Genomic DNA, 17363 nt, shown 5'->3' with positions numbered 1-17363 from the left:
CCACTTTCTGGGGTAATTATTTTAAGGTATTTTTGTTTCCTGCATTTCAGGGTGGTAGCCAGCGCCACTAGGACTACTCCCAGTGAATGGGAGCTTCCTTTTAACCCCCGGGCCGTGACATAGAGTGTCTGCGACATGTCGACAGTGGTCGACCAGCGTTGAACTCTCTTAAGCTCCCTATGGCAGCAAGACTGCCAGAACAGAGGCCCTCGCTATGCATATAGCGAATCAGAATGGGAAATAAGTGGCTCGTTTATTAAGACAGAAGTAAAGGTTGGCAATCAAGAAAACCTCGGAAAGCAAAGGGGAAGATGTGGTACGTCATTTGTACAGATAAGGAATTTGGAAAGACAGAAAGAAAGTGCAGAAAAATACCCTTATTTCCACTCCATGGATGATGGCGAGGAAGTGGAATACGGGGACTCGAAATGACACCCAAGTTGCACCCCGAGTGACATCCGATTTGCGCCCCGACCATCATTAGATTTGAGCCGTGAGTTGAACATTGATTATTCCCTAAATGAAACTGCAACTGACTGTTCAAAACAAATTTCGCTTGATTTTCGCTTGATGTTGGTGTGCGCACAGATGGACGCGGACGGACATTGGGAGTTCTTAAGGTACTCCGCACCGTTACAGGCGAGAGAGTAAGCCGTTTGACTATCGCTATTAACTCACGGTCGTAGCCCAATCGTCAAAGCGATTGACGCTAACTCTGTCTGGTCTACCCGACGCAGGTTCGAATCCTCCGGGTGCTTGTGTGATTTCTTGCGATTATGAATGCTATGCGCACGGACTCGGACGGAAATTGTGCGGTGTTAAGGTGCTCCGCACCTAAAAATGTACGCCGGGTGGGATCCGAACCCACAACCTCCCGAACACGCGTCTGGTGCAATGACCACTACGCTACTGGTGGGGCTATTTTCCCCTCCACTTTGCAGGGTATTTTTTAAAGGTATTTTTGTTTCCTGCGCTTGGGGGTGGTAGCCAGCGCCCTTCGGACTACTAGGGGTGAAGGGCACATTCTTTTTAACCCTTGGGCTGTGACTAGAGTGTCTACGACATGTCGAGAGTGGTCGACAAGCGTTGAACCCTCTTGAGCTCCCTATGGCACTAAGATTGCCGGAACAGAGGCCCTCGCTATGCATATAGCGAATAAGAATTGGAAATGAGGGGATAGTTGAATTAAGACCGAAATAAGGGTTGGAAGTCACGAAAATTTCGGAAAGCAAAGGGGAGGATGTGGTAGGTCATTGAAACAGATAAGGACTTTGGAAATACAGGAAGAAAGCGGAGAAAAAATGCCCACCGGGTGGGATCAGAACCCATGACCTCCAGAATACGCGACTGGTGCGATGACCACTATGCTACCGGCGGGTTCTATTTTGTCCTCCACTTTGTGCTGTATTTCTGTTAAGGTATTTTTATTTCCCTCGCTTGGGGGTATTAGCCAGCGCTACTCGGGCTACTCGGGGTAAAGGGGACATTCTTTTTAATCCCCGGGCCGTAACTAGAGTGTCTACGACATGTCGAAATTGGTCGACCAGCGTTGAAGCCTCTTAAGCTCCCTATGGCACAAAGATTTTCCGAGCTTTTCTTGACTGCCAACCCTCATTTCTTTCGGTCTTAATTCAACGAGCCCCTGATTTCCAATTCTGATTCGCTATATGCATAGCGAGGGCCTCTGTTCTGGCAGTCTTGGTGCCATAGGGAGCTTAAGAGTGCTAGTAACAAAGTCTTGATCAGGGCTAGTTGGTTGAACATACTGAATAAATTTGAGGCGCTAAAAAACGGGGATCAGAAGAAACACGCAGACACAGACGAGGCGCCACTTCCAACTAAACGTTATTAGTGAAAATACCCTTGGTTAAATACACTGCATTGATGTAATGAAAACGTCACGCCAACAACGTGTGCCAACCTACACGTGTCCATCTAACAACTCGAGTTTTTTTAGTGATAATTCGACCGACGGTGTACTGATGCACTTGTTTCCCGCCTTCTGAATGAAGTACGCCTATCTCTTCCTTGCCTATCTCTGTCCCATTTTAGAAACGTGGCCTGTTTCAAAAGCGGAGTGCAGTTTGTACCCTGCAGAGTGACCTTTTGCAGTGCTCAGCCATGTGGCCCCCAGCGTTGTTCTTTACTGCCCAACAGTGCTCGCGCGCTCTGTCGTTGAAACATCTGACTGGTTGGTCAATATAACACTTGTTGAAACTCATGGGAATCTCGTAGACAACTCCCATGGTGCATTCTGGGTAGAATTTGCCGTGCTTCTTGGAGCACGATTGCCGCTTCCTTTGCGTCATCACAGGGCAAACCTTCTCCAATCTGCAGGGCGCACTAAACACCACATTGACTTCATACTTTTGAGCGACGTTTTTGCGGTTATGCGAGATTCTGTGCCAATATGGGATAACGTGAACTTTCTTTTTTTTTGCATGTCACCTTCCTTTGGTTTTCGTTTGAATTTTTGCAGATGTGATGCGCTGACGCCGGAAACAACTCCAGAAGAGAATCCCGCATTGCGCAGCCGGGCAATCTGTTTATTAAATGCGTCTTGTACCTTGTGCGCACACGACTTGTTCAAGGCTGCCTTGATGCATGTCATGGCCACACCCCTTTTGATTAATTTCGAGTGAGTGCTATCAAATGGGATCTGCTGCTTGTTATTGCGCGGCTTGTATTGCCAACACATGTAAGTGTTCTGAAAAGTCAGGTTCAAATTTTGGAACCGCAGAGAGTTCTTGCTTGGCAGCTCCCACGTAAACTGAAGCGATTGTGAAGAGCTGACAAACGTTTCAATGACGACATTTACTACATCATTCAAGCTGGTTCCGGCCACTTGATTAACGACAACAAGACAGTCATCCACATATCTAAGTATGGTGAGGTGATGCGCATCTGCCAGTTTCGTCTTTACGCACTTATCAAAGGCACTCAAATATATATCGGAAAGAATGGGGGCTAGCCACCAACAAATAGAAATTCCACGCCGTTGAACATAAAACCTGTCTTCAAATTCCACAACAGTACTCTGAAGGTAAAAAGTAAACAAGTTGCAAAAAACTCTCACAGCTAACACCTGCTTTTCTGTTAAATTTGAGTTGACCAAAATCATCTATTTTGTCTCTCAAGGCACTGAATAACCCATCATGGGGAACACAGTTATACAAGTCTACAACATCCATAAGGAGGCATGCACTCCATTCCAGCGACCATCTTCTAGTAGTTGTACGACTTCATCTGAACTTCGTACCGGAAGGATCTTGTGGCAAGAGGCGAAGATGCCATTGTAGGTGTAGTCCAACCTGAGCCTGCCACGTAGCCTTCTCAGAAACAATAGCACGGAACGGGCACTCCGGCTTGAGTATCTTGGCCGTGAAGAATACTTCCAGGACACCCGTCACCGTCCTGGTCAAAGCCTTTTTGAGGGACTCCAAGTTGACATTGGTGACTAGCTTGAGGGCCCTTGCTTTCTGTTTATTAGGGTCAAAAGGTACCTCCTTGAACTTCTTTTCAACGGCCCTCAAGGTTTTTTTTTATATGTTCCAGCCGGAAGGATCACAAAGCCACCCAACTTATTCGCCTGAACAATGGACAGTTCATCCCGTTTGAGAGCACCAACGATCCTCCTAAAAGGAAGTTTAAGTCCGGCTTAGTACTCACAGTCTTCAGAAGGGTGTCCACTACATTCCCAGTAGCCCGTTCGCGTTCTTGTTCCCCCGCACGTTCACGAAGGCTCCGTAGCATGGCGAGCCTCCGAGACCTTGTTGCAGCGGTTCCACGCTGTACTTGGGGCCTTTTTGTAGTAGACGCAACACATCATCCGGAACAATAGCGTAGCCCAGAACGATGACCCCACTCGATTGGGCTTTTCGTCGCTCCCGTTTTGGAAGAGTGGTCCTCGCTTGCTGCCACAGTAAGTCACCAAGCTGATCAGCTAGTTTCTTATGCTCAAAAAAAGTCCTCGTGTCTCTATTCCCATCTTTTCCTTCGTGGGGTAGCACCCATAACCAGTCGTTGTACCGTCGTACTTGTCTCCACTTCTCGAACTTCAAAATCTTGCAGATCCTCTTCGCGTGTTCCCAGGACGGCTCCAAGCCATAGCTGCAACACATGACCCGAACCTCTTGAGGCACAATTCTTTGCTTGAGGTTGTGAGAAAGGAAGCGTGATTGGCAGGACGTCGCAGCGATGAGGTTGACACACGTAGTTAGTGCACATGAATTAACTTGAGACGAAGGAAAGAGCCCAATGTAGAAGAAATATTAACTAACAGAAGCTTGATCAGGGCTAGTTGGTTCAACATACAGAATAGACCACTTCTCCGATTTCAAACTAAGATTTTGAAGTCGGAGAAGTGGAGACAAGTACGACGGTACAACGACTGGTTATGGGTGCTCGCCCACAAAGGAAAAAGATGAGAAGAGAGGGACGAGGACTTTTTTTAAGCATAAGAAGCTAGCTGATCAGGTTGGCGACTTCCTGTGGCACCAAGCGAGGACCACAATTCCAAAACGGGAGCGACGGAAAGCCCAATCCAGTGGGGTCACCCTTCCGGGCGACACTAATGTTCCAGATGATGTGTTGCGTCTACTACAAAATGGCCCCAAGTACAGAGTGGAACCGCCTGCAACAAGGTCCCGGATGCCCGCCATTGTGCGGAGCCTTGGTGAAAGTGCGGGTGAACAAGAACGCGAACGGGCTACTGAGAATGGAGTGGACACCCTGCTGAAGACTGTGAGTACTACGCCGGCACTTAAAGTTCATTTTAGGAGGATCGTTGGCGCTCTCAAGCGGGATGAACTGTGCATTGTTCAGGCGGATAAAGAGAATGGCTAAAAAGCTTTGAGTGCCGTTGAAAAGAACTTCAAGGAGGTACCTTTTGACCCTAAAAAACAGAAAGCAAGGGCCCTCAAGCTAGTCACCGACGTCAACTTGGAGTCCCTCAAAAAGGCTATGACCAGGACGGTGACGGGAGTCCTTGAAGTGTTCTGAACGGCCAAGATACACAAGCCGGAGTGCCCGATCCTTTCTATAGTTTCTGAGAAGGCTACGTGGCAGGCTCAGGTTGGGCAATACCTACAGCGGCATCTTCGCCTCTTGCCACTACAAGATCCTTTTCTGGTACGGAGTTCAGAAGAAGTCGTACAACTGCTAGAAGATGGTCGCTGGAATGGAGTGCATGCCTTCTCTATGGATGTTGTAGACTTGTATTACAGTGTTCCCCATGATGGGTTATTCAGTGCCTTGAGAGACAAAATAGATGATTTCGGTCAACTCAAATTTAACGGAAAAACAGGTGTTAGCCGTGAGAGTTTTTTGCAACTTGTTCACTTTTACCTTCAGAGTACTGTTTTCGAATTGGAAGACAGGTTTTATGTACAACGGCGTGGAATTTGTATTGGTTCGTCGCTAGTCCCCATTCCTTCCGATATCTATTTGAGTGCCTTTGATGACTGCGTAAAGACGAAACTGCCTGATGCGTATCACCTCACCATGCATAGATATGTGGATGACTATCTTGTTGTCGTTAATCAAGTGGCCGAAACCAGCTTGAATGATGTAGTAAATGACGTCATTGAAACGTTTGTCAGCTCTTCACAATCGCTTCAGTTTACGTGGGAGCTGCCAAGCAATAACTGCCTGCGGTTCCTAGATTTGAGCCTGACTTTTCAGAACACGCACGTGTGTTGGCAATACAAGCCGCGCGCCAACATGCAGCTGATTCCATTTGATAGCGCTCACTCGAAATTAATCAAAAGAGGTGTGGCCATGACATGCATCAAGGCAGCCTTGAAAAAGTCGTGTGCGCACAAGGAACAAGACGCATTTAACGAACAGATTGCCCGGCTGCGCAATGCAGTATTCTCTTCTGGAGTTGTTTCCGGTGTCTGCGAAGCACTTCTGCAAAAATTCTAACAAAAACCGAAGGAAGCTGACATGCAAAAGAATATAGAAAGAAAGAAAGTTCATATTATCCCATATTTGCACAGTATCTCGCATAACCTCAAAAAAGTCGCTCAAAGGTACGATGTCAATGTGGTGTCTAGTGCACCCTGCAGATTAGCCAAGGTTTTTACCCTATGATGACGCAAAGGAACGAGCAATCGTGCTCCAAGAAGGACGGCGAATTCTACACAGAATGCACCATGGGAGTCGTTTACGAGATTCCCATGAGTTTCAAAAAACAGGCATATGTTTCAACGAAAAAGCGCGCGAGCACTGTTGGGCAGTAAAGAACAATGCTGGGGGCCACTTGGCTGGGGGCCACTTACTACAAAAGAGGCACTCTGCAGGGTACAAGCTGCACTCCGCTCTTCAAACAGGCCACGTTTCTAAAATGGGTCAGAGATAGGCAAGGAATAGAGATTGTGGAGGCGTACTTCGTTCACAAGGCGGAAAACAAGTGCATCAGTACACCGTCGGTCGTATTATCACTCAAAGAACTGGAGTTATTAGATGGACACGTGTAGGTTGGCACATGTTGTTGGCGTGACGTTTTCATGACGTCAGAAAAGTGTAATATCCAAGGGATTTTTCACGAAAAAAGTTTAGTTGGAAGTGGCGCCTTGTCTGTGTCTGCGTGTTTCTTCTGGTCCCTGTGGTTTAGTGCCTCAAATTTATTCAATATTAAGAGGGTTCAACGCTGGTCTACCACTCTCGACCTGTCGTAGACACTCTAGTCACGGCGAGGGGGTTAAAAAGGTCCTCTTCACCCCGAGTAGTCCGAGGGTCGCTCGCTACCACCCCAAAGCGCAGTAAACAAAATACCTTAACATAAATACCCGAGAAATTGATTGATTGATTGATTGTAGGGTTTAACGCGCCGACGCAACGCAGGCGATGAGGCGCGCCGTAGTGGAGGGCTCCGGATTAATTTTGACCCCCTGGGGATATTTATCGTGCGCGGAAATATCGTACACACGGGCGTTTTTGCTTTTCGCCTCCATCAGAAAAGCGGTCGCCGCGGCCAGGAATCGAACCCGCGACCTTGTGCTCAGCAGCGCAACGCCTTAGCCACTGATCCACCGCGGCGGGTAAATAGCCCAGAAAGTGGCGGGGAAAATAGCCCCGCTGGGGGCGTAGTTGTCATCGCACGAGACGCGTATTCTGGAGGTGGTGGGTTGCGATCCCACCCGGCGGGTATTTTTTCTCCGCTTTGGTTTAGTCTTTCCAAATTCCTTATCTGCTTCAATGACCTACCCCATGCTCCCCTTTTCTTTCCGAGGTTTTCTTGTCTAACAACCCTTATTTCGATCTTAATTCAACGAGCCCCTCATTTCCCATTTTGTTTCGCTATATGCATAGCGAGGGCCTCTGTTCTGGCAGTATTGGTGCCACAGGGAGCTTAAGATGGTTCAACGCTGGTCGACCACTCTCGACATGTCGTAGACACTCTAGTCATGGCCCAGGGGTAAAAAAGAAGGGCTCCTTCACCCCGAGTAGTTCGAGTGGTGCTGGCTACCACCCCCAAGCACTGGAAACAAGAATACCCTAACATAAATACCCCAGAAAGAGGAGGGGAAATAGCCCCGCCGGTAGTGTAGTGGTCATCGCACCAGACACGTATTCTGGAGGCCGTGGGTTCGGTTGCCACCCTGCGGGCATTTTTCTCCACTTTCTGTCTTTCCAAATTCCTTATCTGTTTAAACTACCCATCCCATTCTCCCCTTTGCTCTCGGAGGTTTTCTTGACTGCCAACACTTATTTCTTTCTCTCTCTCTTTCTCTCTCTCTCTCTCTGTGTATATATATATATATATACATATATATTTATTTATATATATATATGTGTTATTGTGGGCCAAGAATACAGAAAGCTGAGGAGAAAGAGAATGTCCCTGGGGCTGCTAGCCAGTTAGTCAGAGAGATGGGCTTGAGAAGAGGAAGATGAAGACGAAGAACGGTATCGCGGGACTGACTGATTCGGACGGGTGATTAAAGCAGTTACTTTGTTCGTGTTAACAGATGTGTCTTGATGAATTGCTGCCCGCTGCATTTTTAGTGGCAGCGGTGCCATACACATGATGACCCGCAGTCAAGCTCGAGCCCTCGCAGAGATGGCGTCCCTTCTTGCCGCGCCAGCATCCAGCATTGAGGAGTCCCCTGAGAGACAGAGCCGCGCAATTACAAACCAAGATGGCGGCGTGTTCTTTCCACAAAGACTTTGACCGGCAAGTGACCCATCCACATCGCTTCCCATGAGGGGTCTCCTAAGCAGCAGTCCGAATGCCGCCCAATACATCCGGCCTGTCTAGGATGGGGCCCACGCTACAGCCAGGATGAGCGCGATCCTCATGTTCAACCAACGGGATGCCCGAACGTTGTCTCTTGATTCTGCTGCTAGGAAACAAGCGTATTCGGACCAGTTCTTTGGTAGCGCTCTTTGGTAGACTCGTCGACTGCCTGGACTGCCATACCAACGTCATCGACGAAAAGTTGAACTGACCTAATTAGAAGATGTCTGCCTGGTTTGTGGATTTCAACCGTCGAATAGCTGACCTGTGCAATCGTATGGCAGCCATGGAATCGTCGTTTCGGCCGGTTGCCCTGGACCTGACTGCGCCCGTTGTACCTTCCACGCTTGTTGTGCCGCAATTGGCAACTCAGCACCAGTGTGTGCCACTTCGTCCACCTGTTTTTGGTGACTGTACATCGTGGGCAGCATTCCGTGTTCAGTTACAGTCGCTTGCTGAGGCCAGCGGTTGGTCTCTTATGGACCAGGCTGGTGTTATGGTGGCCAAGCTACGACCTTCCGCCTCTAATGTACTTTAATACCTGCCGGGGCACACGAGACTCGACTACCCCGGCTTAATAAGGACCATAGAAGATCTCCTTGGCGACGCCCGCTTTCAGCAGCTACATTTTGCTGAGCGCGTGTGCGACAGCAAGGCATGACTTTAGAAGACCTCGCAAATTGCGTAGAGCGACTGACGCACAAGGTACTCGCGGGTTCTCCGAACGCCACAAAAGATCTCATTGGCACCGGATAATTTGTTGACGCCCTGGAGAACCCCAATGTTCAGCGTATTGTGCGTCTCGCTCGGCCGATGACTGTCCGTGCGGCTCTTGGACTGGGGCTCGAAGCTTCAGCTGTGGAATCTCCTGCTGCACAGCAAGTTGAGCCTGGTTCTTCGACTTCCAGCTCTAGGCTACCTCACGGCAGGGTTCGGCAGCCTCCTCCACGCCTGTGGTGCCCCTGGTCACTACGCGCGTGGTTGTGACCGCGGAGAAGATGTTCTGTCTGGTCGACCGGGAAACGCAAGCGCGGGCCTTCGAGGGCCGGAACCCTCGTAACTTATCAAGCCCCTCATCTGTCGCCAGAGTTTTCTTCAAGCCGTACGAAATTTGATGCGGGAAGTGTAGGAGTGCCCAAAGCAGCTGAAACAACTACACGTGAAGTAAACCCTGTAGTGTTGTCTGTGCCCACTGTGGCTGCGGGAGTTCCAGGCAACGCCACTGTCTGGACGAAGGTTTCCCACGATGCACCATATGTGCTTCTAGACGTGGTCGTGCTGGGCCAATCACTAAAGGCTTTAGTGGAGACAGGTGCTGCCGTCAACATTTTGGACCGTTCTGTCATCGCTCATGTGCCTCACTTAATACAGTCCGCAGCCGCCACATGGTTGCTGCCCGTCAACAGAGCCAAGATGCAACTGACTGGTTATGTACTTCTGGATGTGAGGGTTCTGGGAAGACTCCACCATGTCGAGTTCATGGTAGCCGAAAGCCCAATTTGGCCGGTAATTGTCGGATGTGGCTTGTGTTAACATGCTGGTATCGAAATAACATTTTCGCCAACGCCTAGGTGCATGCTACGTGAAAACATTCCTACGCGTCCGATAGCTGGTCATTGGTCCTGCCTACCTGCACTAGTTTTTGCTTTCGTCGTACGTCGCTTTCTGCATATACGTGCAAGCTGGAAAGCTCCTGTTGATCGTGTCTTCGTGGTGTTTGCCGCGCAAGGGGCGCACAGATATTACATCGGAGCGGCAGCAACTGTTAGCACAGGTTTACCGCCAATGGCAGGGACTAGGGTGGAAGCGGAACTAAAAGGCGACATGACAGAACATGTATTGTCTGAGCCAGTGGTTTGCTCAGCCCAATTAAAACGAGTTGCCAACAGACCAAGGCGGCGGCGGAGCACGACGACGCCAGAGTGCTACCAGTGCCACCAGCCGGGACGCTTTGCCCGCGAGTGCTTCCAAGACGGAGCCGACGGACGAAGCAGGGGCGGTGACCTAGGCCCACGGGGCGTGTTACGGGGTGGGGGCGGCCGTGGTGGCCGCATGAACTACACGCCACACATCAGGGAGAAGTGCTACAAGTCCAACTGGATAGGTCACTTTGCGAGGGACTGCAAGGAGACTAAGGCCCGGTGTTACCGCAGCAACGGCAGCGGCCACATCTCCAAAGACTGCCAGCACAGATAGGAGATGTCTTGCTACAACTGCGGCAGGATGGGCCACATCGCCCGCTAGTGCAAGAAGCAAGAGAAGACGTGCTACATCTGCCACTAGCAGGGCCACATCTCCAGGGACTGCAAACAAGGCGAACGAAGGAGTGGTGCCGGCATGTCTCCTCCCCAGTGCTACCTGTGCGGCACGCTGGGCCACATCTCGCGGGACTGCACGAATAGCGACCGCGATGATCGAAAGCGCTACATCTGCGGGCCAGATGTGGCACATCATCCACCCGAGGTCTGCGGCAATGACCCTGTCGCCGACTTCGGCGACCGATGGAACGAGCGAGGGCACATACGCATAACTGTCTTGCCGTGTGCGCTAGGCAGTTGCCGTGAGCCTTGCCATGAACTATGACCATAGGCGCCACCGTTATACAGGCCTACTCTTCGACCTTCTCACCCCCTCCCCCCGGGGGAGGGGAAAGTGTTGTGGGTCAAGAATACAGAAATGTGAGGAGAAGGGCAATTACCCTAAGGCTAGGAGCTAATTAGACATAGATGAGCTGGGGAACAGGAAGACGAAGACGATGAAGGAAATCGCAGGACTGCTTGGTTCGAACAGGTGACTGAACCAGTTACTGTGTTCCTGTTAACCGATGTGTCCTTGTGATTAGGTGCCAGTAGCCATATATATATATATATATATATATATATATATATATATATATATATATATATATATATATAAATATATACAGTGGAACCTCGGTAATACAACTTACCAGCGACCGCGAGAAAGCGTGGTATGACCAAGGTGTCGTACGAACGGGGTAACGGGTGCGGGTAAATGCCGACCTAACAGACGGTCTCACGCGACATGTTGGCTAAGAATTCATTTAAACAAGTATATTTAGCGCGTTCTCGCGTAATTCGCGAGACTATCTGAAATCCCAAGCTCAAAAAAAAAGAAACGCCTATGTCGTGCCCCCATCCCCTACACGGCGTCCGAGATATCCCGCCAGTCCTGAGCCTTGCACGGGCGTGGTCGAGCAAATTGAGAGGGGAAAAAGCGAGTGTGAAACTGCCAAGGCTAAGCGGAACGAAGTATAGTACAAGGCGGAGATTGCCCTTGAGTTGCCCGTACTCATGGAATGGGCGCACCACCGCCAGCTACACGTTGTACGCGAATTATTCCTTTTTCCTGTACTGACGCTACAATACCATGCCGCGAAAGGTATTCTTGTAGCGCAAACCCGCTGGCTCACGCCTCTTTCATGCAGGCAGGTGCACGCCGTGCACAGAAGACGCTCCGTGGAACAACGTGGTGATGTAGTGTCGCTCTAGAAATAGAAAATTTTTTTCTCAGCTAAAAAAAAAAAACTGTTCTGATTAAACTTCCTAAAATAAACTGCGATCATTTGTGATAGTGAATGGCTTGTATTTAACATTTTTACTACGAGCACAGCAATGCGCAATTTCAAGGTGAATATGGGCCAGAAAGCAGATTGTTCTAAGTTCGACAAACGTTTTCTCGCACATTTCACCTTTTTTCAGTGAAAATATAGCTTTTACCAATTTTCCACAATGCGGAGATACAGGTTCAAATGCTTCATTGGCTCAGAGAATGTGCTCGTACTTGCTAAAAATGTTTAAAAATGTTCGACATCGTGTATTTTCTAGATAGAGTATTCACAGCAAAGAAAAGGAAAAAAATATTTTAAAAATGCGCCATAGAGCAGCCTCAACATGATGTTCACAGAAATAGTGGCCATTGTAAGATAAGTTATTTTTTCATGAATTCTTTTACAGGCGTAAGTTTGCTTTAAACCCTGGAGGTAGAAGGGCCGCTAGAAAAAAAAACATTTTTTTGGACAAGAACACTTTCAGGGAGAATTGTGGGCCATGCAAGGATGACCCACAATTTTTCCTGAGCAAATCCGTGATGGTTGATTTTACGGCTGGGACGTTTGGCATGGAGTGACCCAACAACGGCTTACTTCACGTAAAAAAACGTCGAGAATAGCGTGGGCTCGAACCCAAACCGTTACAACTAGAACCAGAGGATGTTTATCTCGGCACATTGGTAGAGCCATCTAGCCGCAATAAATATCTTAGAGTAACGGAGGCCAAGCAGTGGCTAATTTTGGCAGTTGGTCAAAAGAGTGTAGCTAGTGTAGGAGGCGAACCAACGGAAGTGCCTCCCGGAAGTGCCAATTCTGTGCCGATTAAGAAACGAAATGTTGCTTGCGAAACCATTACTTGCCCCCGAATTTTGTTGTCGCATCACTCCATGAGGCAGGGCATCCTTTATGTCCAAGGCCCCTTGCATGCTTTGCTTGGAAACACAAGCACTTATCCATAAATCAAGTGTTGTGCCCTCCTGTGGTATATTCCGTAAGCTTTGTGATGCGCAACGCCGTACAGACAGCTGACCTCTTGACACTGGTCCTACAGTTTTGCAACGGGGGGTAATTGTACGGTAACGACTTGCTATATAGAATTTAAATTCAGAAAACAGTTTGGTTTAATCGATCAGGGAGAATTGTAGTGTTAATACATACAAAAAAGCTTTCAATACGGCGTTAGGAATGTTGGGCATAACATGGTTCGAGACATACGAATTCGAGCAGTACTTTAATGCTGTTCGACATAATTGATTGAACTGTATACGACGAAATTTTTATGCTGTTGGATGCCCCGGCACGCAGCGTTATTATCTTTATTTAGAATTCTATTCATCTGTAGCATTTTACTACACTTTGGTTAGGGCAAAGGGGAGTTTCCACAAAGTAATCCGCACTACGAACTTTTACCTTTGTAGCATTATTACTCAGCGAGGCGCGTACAGTAGCGTTGGATTTTAAGCCAGCGAATGATATTACTTGCCTGATTCGTCGTCTTAGCAGGCGTTAATTACAGCGCCGGGTTCGGGTGCCCACGGCCTTCCAACCACTCGCAGGTTGCGCCGCGCCGGAGCCAGCTTCTCGCTGAGCACCGACAACCCGGCCGTGACGCACACGACGCTCGAGGACGAGTACCGGCTGGCGCTGAGGCTCGGCCTCACGCACGACGACATACTCCAGTGTGTAAGTGCGCAGTGCCATTCTTTGGCCACTCTCTGGCTTCTTGTTTTCGGTGCAGTTGTTGACTGGAGAAAATGTTGGGGAACAACATGGATGCACGCAAAAAGTGTGCTTCAAGGAATAAAATTGGAATCTTTGCAGGCCGCCACGCGGCTAAGCAAGCAGTTCCTTCGCGCAATAACAACCAGTCGTAAAATTGCGAATGTTCGGCGTATAGAGCTTTTATGAATAGCTTTACCGTTAGAAAAGGCAGCCCAATAACTGAAACCTCGTGAAAAAAGTCGAAATGCGTGCTCTTTCCAACAAATCGGTCCTTTTGAATGCAACATGACGACCGGCGGGAAGGAAGGCAATTAAAAGAAGAGCTAATGGAGCGACAGCCACTGCTAGTTTGAATAAAACCACCAAAAATTCCCTGCGCTGTTTAACCTGCCGCAACAAAAGTTAAGACATAAGACGTGGGCGTAGCACAACGTTCCCCTTGTGTGCTTTCATGCACATATACCGTACGTGCTTTGAAAAAACAGGACGTTGAGTTAAGAGAAGAATAAGCACTTCGTAGAACTCACAAAAGTGTTCGTCGAGACCAATCTAGCCGAGCAGCCCGATTGCGAACGGTTACTTTAAAGAATAAATGCTTGAACAAGTGCCAGAGGAAGGATTTTGTGAGAAAAAAAAGGGGGAATTTACGCGCCGAAGCTACCCATGATCTATGAGGCCCATTAATGGAGGGCGTCGGACTAGTTTTGACCACCTGGGGATCTTTAACGTTTGCGGATATTCCGACGCAGGGGCTTTTTTGCTTATCGTCGCCATCTGAAGCGCAGCCGCCACTGATGGGAATTCAAGCTGCGCCCTTGGGATCAACAGCCCACAGCTTTATCCAGTGACCCTACGCGGAAGGTGAAATGCGTTTAGAAGTGACTCTTATTTTTATTAAGCCGCACTGTGCGGCAATCTGGCGGGGACCTTTGGCGTTGTGCCTATGGCTGCACCAAAAACACCATTGGTGAAGACGACAACATACCGGCTCAAAATACTTACATCGGCACTGTCGAGTTAAAGTATCCTCCTTAATTAATAGAGACGCCCGGCACTTTGTTTATCGTTGCCTCAGTTGTTGGCTTTGTTAATTGTTTTTAAAAAGGTCCTAAAGACGAAATGCCCCTTTGTCGAACTGGTAACTCAACACTTCCTGAGTCGGTCAACGCTGGCTTCATGAGATGTCCGGTACGACCCTACGTGCCAAACTCACGCCGCTACTTCAAGTGTCAGCGGTTTGAGCATGGCACAACCTCTTGTCGTGGTAAATTGACGTGAGCAAAATGTGCAGCACAAGATCATCCAGCTGACAAATGAGAATCCGACAACTTCACCTGTGCAAACTGCCAGGGACCGCGCGCTGCCTGTTCTAGGAGCTGGGAAACGTTTAAGCAGGAGAAACAGACCATTGCCTTTAAAGTCAACTAGAACATCACCTTCCCAGAGGCGCAAAAGAGGTTCGCCTGTTTCCCCCTAGGGAGGTACGCCGACGCAGCTCGCCGGTGGGTGGAGCGGCGTCTGGTTTCGGCGGGGACCCAGTACTGAGAGTCGGACTTGGTCCCGCCCCCACCCCCCCGGGTTGCCTCATGCAGCCCCACGCGTCACCACAGCGCTCGCTGAGCCAGCAGCGGCTGTGGTGGAAACAGTCACGGTCGGGACTGATGCCCTTCCGGCCCCTGCTTCCTCACCCTCCCTGCTTTCACTGGAGGCTGCGCAGGTGATGGACACCGTAGTACCACATCGGCTCCCACCCCTTCCGCACCACCCGTGCCACCTGTGGTGCTGCCGACACCTTCGGCGGTAGCGGGTCAAAAATCAAAGCGCGCACGAATGGGAGCCAAGTCCAAGGGGCCTGGTCCATCGGGCACCCCTAGGACATCGGAGGGTGAGATGGACGTGGGAACGTTCCTGCTTGCGTCGCAGCGAAAGGAACGGGTCCCTGCATCCAAACCTCTAGAGAGGCCCAAAAAGCCCCCTTCGAGAGTCCAAGCTCCGAAAGACGATACCTAAACACACAACAGTATCCCCGAACACTTCATAATGGGAAAAGCAGACATAATGCAATGGAACTGCAGAGGCCTTCTTGAAAATCTTGATGCATACGAAATACTGCATGCTAATCAGCCAAGTGTAATGTATGTTCAGGAAACACATTTGAATTCGAAAAACACACAAATTTCTTGAATATTTACCTGGTATACAGAAAGGACAGGGATTGCTGCACCAACTCTTCTCATGGTGTGGCCATAATCGCCCGGAAATCCTTAGCATGCCACCCTGTCACTATGAACACTGTCGTTGAGGCTGTAGCAATCCACACAATAATATTTAATAGGTTGATAACGTTATGGTCTATATACATTCCTCCGGATCTTGCACTTTCGAGCTCTGACTTCGAGGCGCTGGTCCACCAGCTGCCCGAACCGTACATTCTCGCAGGTGACCTTAATGCACACAATTCTCTTTGGCGACCTGGCACGCATCCCTGAGGTCGCCTGATGGAGAAGTTTTTAACACACCCGGGAGCATGCCTTTTCAATAAGAAACAGCCTACATACCCTAACATAGGACACAACACGCACTCATTTCTTGACCGCAATGGACCTCTTCCGGGGTACGTCACGCGGCGGCCGTGACGTCACGGAAATCGCACGTGCTGGGCGTGGCCGGGAGGGTGGTTGGCAAAACATTCGGACCGGCGCGCGGCGCGTATGCAGTGAGGCTGCATTAGACGCGCGCAAAAGTGGAGTTTTTGTTTACGTGTTGGCTTTTCTGATGCCGGTGGGCTGCTGTGCTCTCGGCTACCCAAATTTTGCGAGCAAAATCAGCGGCATCAGACTTTTCGGAGTCCCCACAGAGGTAAATTCGGCGTGTATTGTGGATGCGCGCATTGTGCCGAAGAGGCTGGCAGCCAAAGCAGCGACATAGTCTGCTCTTACTCGTAGCAACATTTCGCATTCTCGAACTTCAGCTGTTCTCTAAAGCGCAGTTATACCGTCTACACTGGCAGTCCGCGCTGATTCGTGCAATGAAATGATGCTGTTTATCAACCATCTGCTATCACAGCACCAGCAGAAATTTGCTCAAGTAAAATAGGGGGGGGGGGGGTGGGGGAGGGGGCAGACGGAAATTTTCTTGCTGCGAAATATTGTCATGTTTTGAGGAGGTAGAGCACTGTATTAAAAACACAATGAATGCCTAACCTGCTTAGGCGACACGAAATAAATGTTTCGACGAGGGATCCGCGATAGCCGCCTGCCGCCTGATCGACAACGACAAGTTTGGTCTTTTGTTATGGGGGGAACTGTTCAAGACGAACGAAATTCATTGCTTGTAAGTGCAATAAATTTTTACCTTGATCAATTATATTCTGCCTTGAGGATGCCGGAAAACTGAGATGCTTGCCGTGCTCACATGTAGCATCGTACCTTCGGGGCGAGATGGGCCGCTCACGCGACTCGAAAAATGTGTTTGCCCTTAGCGAACAGACTCAGTGAATGTATTCATTTGTTGCGGCCTCCCGACGCTGGCGTATGCAGCGGGCGTACATGGACACTAACTTTGACTATCATGAAATAATGACTACCGAAAGTATTTCAGTGCACTGTCGCAAGATATACGCACTAACCATATGTGGCTGCTATGTTACTCTCACAATGACGATGAACCACTTCGATATTTCACTGGGGTAAAGGTAAGAAAACAATCGGCCAATCTCGTAGAGAACGACATCATCGCGATATTTTTATTGTAATAATTTTTGCCTTTTGCTCTTCATATTTTTGTTTCGTTGCTGCTTATTTTACTATTTAATCCTTTCATGCTTTA

The 17363-nt window shown here is 49.1% G+C and overlaps 1 protein-coding gene and 1 pseudogene across 1 annotated transcript in view; both read left to right on the top strand.

The window, feature by feature from the left end:
- Positions 1-17363, top strand: part of LOC144175984 (adenosine deaminase-like) — an 89220-nt gene that overhangs the window by 57500 nt on the left and 14357 nt on the right. The window contains exon 6 of the mRNA XM_077705208.1: positions 13370-13496. Coding sequence (XP_077561334.1) covers positions 13370-13496 — 127 coding nt within the window. The remainder of the gene's footprint in view (positions 1-13369; positions 13497-17363) is intronic.
- LOC144173893 (uncharacterized) lies at positions 10067-11094 on the top strand (annotated as a pseudogene).

This window comes from Haemaphysalis longicornis, unplaced genomic scaffold (assembly GCF_048455015.1).
Source record: "Haemaphysalis longicornis isolate Haplotype H1 unplaced genomic scaffold, Haemaphysalis longicornis Haplotype H1 scaffold_1, whole genome shotgun sequence".
NCBI classification, from domain to species: domain Eukaryota; kingdom Metazoa; phylum Arthropoda; class Arachnida; order Ixodida; family Ixodidae; genus Haemaphysalis; species Haemaphysalis longicornis.
This window is presented reverse-complemented; position numbering and strand designations above follow the sequence as displayed.